Below are 6,423 nucleotides of genomic sequence, written 5' to 3'. Positions count from 1 at the left end.
CAAGTATCAATTTTCATGAAAATGACCTGTTTTTATTGGTGGAATTGATGTGCATGCTGAGGGTCATAAACATTTATTATTCATCCACCAATCAAAACTTATCATTCTCATGAAAATTAACGATTATTGTGTGCTCATGTGCACACCATTGAAAATCCCAAAAATCCTAAACTACCGGGTTAAAATTAAAGTCAAACCAAGCTTTATAATGTTACCGGGGCAAAGATTTTGACTTCCCCAACCAAGCTCGCCAGTCAAACAAGGCTACTCTTGTACCACTGTGACATGCATGTATGGCAATGTGTTATTATTGGCCGTAGCACAACTTTGACGAAAACAGTCGTCCAAGCTGTGTCACCGTGGGCTTAGGAACAAGTAGGAAAAGGCAAGGGGCGAGGTTGCGTGAAATTAGTTTCGTCAAAACAACTTTGCAAAACAAACCATTTTTCTAAACAACACAATCCAACTGGACCATAAATCACTTTCAGAAATCGGTACTCTCTCCGTCCTAGTCAATAGTATATATGGGGGACGGGGGTGGGGGTGCGGCACAAACTTTAATGCTTCAATAAGGTATAGTTTTGTAAATTATTTTTAAGATTTTTTTTTTTGTATAAAAATATGTGTTATACTTTTATAAAAAAAAAAGAAAATCTTAAAAATAAATTGTAGAACTATGTTTTATAATAGCCTTAAAAAGGGTATCGATCGAGTGATAAAAAAAAACGTATACAATTGACTGGGACAGAGAGAGTAATTAACTATTCTCTTGGACATAGGATCCAGGTAACGAAGACAAAACTAATGTATTATATTCGGTAACGTTACGCATCTTTTTATTAGAAATTTTCTTAATTCGCGTCAAAGAAGCATATTCAATTTAAATCACACAATCAAGTTCTATAATAATTAATGTAACAAAGGATCGATCACGACAAGTTAAGTTTCGATGACAGGAACGTAAGGGCTCGCATTCAAAAACAAGCTGTTCTTCCTCTTAGTAGTGGCTCCAAAAGTCTCGTCCATGTCCAAATCTTCCGGCTTCATTCCATTCGGCAGTGTCCAATCAAAGTGGTACAACATTTTAGCTAGTGGAAGCTCAACGCTCGCTATGCCGAACGAGATCCCGGCACACATTCTCCTTCCAGCGCCAAATGGAATGTATTCGAAGTTGGCTCCGATATAATCAACGGAGCCAACTTCGAATCTCTCGGGAATAAAACTATTGGCGTCGACCCAACATTCGGGGTCTCGTCCAATAGCCCAAGCATTTACCATGACTTTGGTTCCAACAGGAATAGTGTACCCATCGATTTCGCATTCTTTTCGGCATTCTCGTGGGAGTAGTAGTGGGACTGGGGGATGTAAGCGTAGAGTTTCTTTGATCACTAGCTTTAGATAATTCAAGCCCTGGATATCGGCTTCGCCTACATTCGTCTTTCCTTTGAGGGCGTTTCTGAGTTCGTCTTGAGCCTTTTTCATCGCGCTAGGCTTTTTCATCAGCTCCGACATTGCCCATTCTAGCACGGCTGAAGATGTATCAGTTCCCGCGGTGAACATATCCTGCAATTTTATCAATTAGCCTGTTAGTGAACAGATTCCGAACAAAAATATCCCAAATATCACGTGTCATGATTTAATTGGCTATAACTCTGTTAAATTTGATTAACCCCCTAAGTTCTAAACTGAAAGATGATCAACGTCCCGTCATTAAGGAAGAATTTTGAGTACTGAATCTGGGATCCGTGTCATTGCTCATGAGAAATTGAAATTTTTGAAGCGACTATATATAAACTACTTACCAAAACAATGCCTTGGATGTCGTTGGCAGTGACGGGAAATTCAAGCTGCAGAGTATCATTAATTCTCAGAAGAATATCAACAAGATCCTCCTCCTCTGCTTCAAGTTTAGTTCCTTGAGCTTTTCTGGTAGCCATCTTCTCCTTGTGCTCATTAATAATGTACTCGAATATATGATCAAGGTCTCGACGAACCTTCTGTAACGCAGGCTTCATTCCACTCAGTACAGGAAAGACGAGGGCCGAAGGAAACAAATCAGCCATGAAAAAGCCTGCTCCCCAATAAGCAATATTCTCGGTAGCTTCAATGAGTTCATGTTGATACTTGCATCTCTGCCCGATAGTAGATCTGCATGTTATGGAATTGGCTATGTTCGAGACCTTTTCACTGACATTAACAGGAGATCCAATTTTTGAATGCATGGATTCAATCATATCCTTGACCTCCTCCTCTCGTATGGATCGAAAAGACCTTACTTTGTTAGCACTCAAGAGTTCCAAGGTACAAATTTTGCGGAATTGTCTCCAGTGATCACCATACCGGGCCAGGACTATATCGCGACAATTGGACAAAACAATGTTGCCAAGGAGAAGTGTAGGGCGATCAGCAAAGCAGAGATCATGAGTTCTGAGGACTTCTTTAGCCACTCTCGGGTTCGAGATCACGACCGCGGAGACTTCACCGAGCTGGAGGTGCATGAGAGGTCCATGAATTTCGGATAGATTGTAGAGGCTGCGGTGAGGGAGCGCGCCAGTGACTTGTAACAAGTTGCCTAGAATGGGGAGTTTGAAAGGCCCTGGGGGGAGCTTTGTTTTTCGGAAGAGTGATTTGAGTAAACTGAAAAGCATGATAACAAAGATCATGAAGGTGAATAAAGGCACCAAGTGGATAGCCATTGTGTGATTGTGAGTTTTGGTTGTGAATTGTGATGGATGATGAGATTCCAAAGTTGTGAGTGTTCAATTTATAGGCCTTGATAGCTTGTGTGCGCCAGGCAGCCCAGGAAAACTACACTTTGTTAGAGTGCTCTTCCGAAAGTTTGCTATTAATCCCGATTAATTTCTATTTCGTAATTCATCGAACTAATTAAATATTTGATTATATCATTAATCATTTAATTAATCTCCGATTCAATCTAATTAATATGCGATTAATCTTTACTCCGTGTTTTTATCGATTAATTCCGATTCTATTTTTTGCAACACTGTGTCGCAATGTACATTTGGTAAAGAGGACTCGTCATGTATTTTAAAATTCTTGTAAAATATGGTTTTATAAATTATTTTAATTTTTTTTTCAGCATAACATTTTAATGTCTAAATTCTTATTTAAAATTAAAATTTAAAAATAAATTATATAATTGTATTTTATAAAATTCATTAAAATACATAAAAACTGTATAGAAATAAGCGGGCAGATAGATTAATATTTTAAAAAACACATGGTAGGTGTGCTGTGTCCATATGCAAGGGACGAGAAAAAATTTGTTTATGGTCAAGTTAGTCAGCACAATAGTCACATTCTGCTTAGTTAATCATCTGGGTTTTCGATTTATAGATTGAACAAATTCAGTTGGTCTCACCTGGCATGAATTTTCTAGTGTTAGATTATTGCCACATGCTGACATGCATATAACCATAGATTGGTGTAGGGATAAATATCAAGTTGGTGACTCGTTTCGTCCAAATGTATCAATTGAGTGACTGATTCCTAAATTGACTCAAATAAGCCACTCATTAGAAAAATTTATATCAAAAATATCACTCTATCATTAATCGAAATTTTGAAAGTACTATATATTGAGTTTCGCACATTTTTTATGAATGGTATTACATCTAAATGAAAGATTCCGAATTCTAGTATTTTAGATAATATTTTTAGATTTTTAAAAATTTATCTCCTATTTATTTTTATTTAAATCAAATAAAACAATCAAAAAATTAAAATACCATCTTTATCTCCACTCTCCAGTCTCTTCACACAGATGTAGTGGATTGTTTGGTGGCTACTTATAAAAATTTATACCATCTGAGCAATAATTTTATAAAAAGAAATCCTTTCTTTGTAAAGTTAATATGTTTATATGTTTTTATATGTGTACAACATGAGGCAAAATATAACATTGCAACTGTACCTGGACCTTGTCAAATACCGCTTGCTGTTATTATTCTATGAGTATATGATTGTAAAATAATTTAATTTCTTGATGATTGTAAAATAATTTAATTTCTTGAAAGCATGAGCATCGATCAAAGAAAAAAGGTACTCCGGTGGACATATTATTATTTTAATTTGTAATTGTCATATTAAATACTTAAATGATATCTCAACAACTAATAAAAAAATGAATTATTTTTATAATTGTAAATTATATTAGATAAATTAACGAATCAACGAAATTCAACGAAGAGATAGTACTAAGAGTCCCTGAACTCAGAAATTCTTTTCTTTTTTTTTATACTGAAATATGATGATTTGGATCCATTTTTGTTAACCGCCGCAAGTATTAGCCGTTAGCATTTTTGTCAAGAAATAAAGAATTATTTTTTGTTTTATTTCTTGGCCTGCTAATTCCCACGGGTCAAGTTAAGTTGCTTGAATTCATGGTCTTAGTTTGACTCATACAATTGCTAGTTTGCTACTTTACGACCTGAAATTATTATAATATTGCGAGAACCTAGAAGTCCATTTTCTAGTGGAATTATTTGAGAATTTTATTCACGTGGCTCCGTCTTCATCTTTTACGAACATATTATAATAGAATAGTTTAATGAATTCTATTATTGCTGGACTATCAGTCTATCACCAATTCCTCGACGTTCCACTCGTTCCATCATTTAAAATATTTAAATATTATTTTTTTTTATCTTTTGAAATTAAATTCGTTGATATTGTAGGTGTTCAATATTGGCTATTCCCCTTATATTGACTTTGTAGCCAATAGATAATATACAACAATAATATCATGTGGGAAGATGATCTTATCATCATTATTAAATTATATATTCTGGTCATTGTAAAAATCGTGGAGCCTATATTTATTTTGCACAAGTTGCATGTTTTATTAAATATAACAAGTTGATAATAATTCTATTTTTCAGGGAAATAGTAGTGTAATTAGATATATATGAAGTCCGCTAATGAATAATCTCTTGCTTTCGACGAAGAGTATGACAATGAATTTAAATTACAATATGGAGTGACTGATAGCGTCTTTCAGTTGACCGTACATTTTGTAAACCAACAGAAATTTTGTATAATTTTAGTATTTGTATTCATATTGTATGTACGCGATAAAAGAACAAAACAAAATATTTTATCAAAATTAATATTTGTGTTTATATATGATTTTACTATTTCGACATAAATTATATAACAGAGAATATAGGACATAACAATATAAACAAATTTATATTTTTTTGTCAGGATAAACAAATTTATATTTAGTTACTAAAATTATAGTATTGCTCCGCTCGATCACTCTCCAAGTAAAAACTAGATATTCTATTTCACTTATGTTATATATCCAGATAAGCTCATCTGATAAAAATATTCTAGAAGTATAATCTATTTTCAGCCGGCAGCCTGTCCCAAGAACGCCACACTGATTGCCGCCGGATATTGACTATGCATGCAGGTAGAAATTCAAATGTGGAAACCAGAATTTCGTTCAAAATTATTTAATCTTACAGATAGGTATACGTTGACGACACTTGAATAATTTTTGCTCCGAAAACGAAAAAGTTAAGTAACAAGGAAAAACAAAAGACGAATCAGTAAAAATTCTCCAAGAGCTAGTGGTCAGATGTGGGTTTATATTTTCATTTGTGAGGCAAGGAACGATTGAAAGTTTATCTTCTTGTCAAAATTATAGAAAAAGTAGTTGCTTATCTTGTAGGGAACCATTCCATCTAAAACCTTAAGGTGTTAGAGGATGCTTCTTTATGGATCTTATATTTATATTTTAACACTCATCCTTACTCGAAATCCCATTATTTGGATTGAAAAGTGGATTACGGGCGCCTATCTTTGGAGTGGATCACGGGCGTCCGGGCGCCCATATATGTAAAACTATAATCCGCATCGCACTGCGGTTTGCGAAAAGTTCAACCTACAGCCGCATTGAAAATAAAAAATCACATGTTAAGATACAGTGTGCTATGATGCAGGACAAGCAATTTATTTGATTCGAAAGATTTTATAATTTTTGTATACATGGAGAGTCCATCATTATTAAGATATGATCTCACTAAAATCAGCCAAAATTTTAAATTTTAATACTTAAGTACGTGTCCATATAAAAACAGAATTCATAACCGTGGCTTCCCAACTTGACCTAGTCACCTAGCTATCAAGTTCATAATTGTTTGTGAGCACACAAGAATAATAACACATCACAACAATATTCCACACAGATTCCAGCTCTACCTCTCCTGCGTTGTCTCCGAGAAACCTAACCACCAAATTTTGTTTTACTAGGAAAGCCCACCAAAAGAGACCTAAACTCCACACGTGCAAATTATATTTTTACTTTCAGTTTTTCACTCACTTTTTTCTTTATGCCATGCATACAAGACTCATTTTTCTTCATTCCATACGAATAGGAAAAAGTTAATCATTCTT

At 34.5% G+C, this 6,423-nt stretch overlaps 1 protein-coding gene across 1 annotated transcript; it reads right to left on the bottom strand.

Moving 5' to 3' along the window:
- Positions 1–874: 874 nt before the first annotated feature.
- Positions 875–2,819, bottom strand: LOC108197071 (cytochrome P450 CYP71D313). The gene is made up of 2 exons (XM_017364559.2): positions 1,803–2,819; positions 875–1,563 (listed from the first exon to the last, which is right to left on the bottom strand). The coding sequence occupies exons 1-2, from the start codon at positions 2,694–2,696 to the stop codon at positions 940–942; spliced, it is 1,518 nt and encodes a 505-aa protein (XP_017220048.1). The 5' UTR covers positions 2,697–2,819; the 3' UTR covers positions 875–939.
- Between the last annotated feature and the right edge of the window lie 3,604 nt (positions 2,820–6,423).

The sequence above is a fragment of the Daucus carota genome, chromosome 8 (assembly GCF_001625215.2).
Source record: "Daucus carota subsp. sativus chromosome 8, DH1 v3.0, whole genome shotgun sequence".
Classification (NCBI taxonomy): Eukaryota; Viridiplantae; Streptophyta; class Magnoliopsida; order Apiales; family Apiaceae; genus Daucus; species Daucus carota.
The sequence above is the reverse complement of the archived record's forward strand: the minus strand, read 5'-3'. Positions and strand labels throughout refer to the sequence as shown.

Coding starts and splice junctions, on each gene's coding strand:
- LOC108197071 (XM_017364559.2), bottom strand. CDS start 2,696: ATGGCTATCCACTTGGTGCCTTTATTCACCTTCATGATCTTTGTTATC. Junction 1,564..1,802: donor ACATCCAAGGCATTGTTTTG/GTAAGTAGTTTA, acceptor ATAAAATTGCAG/GATATGTTCACCGCGGGAAC.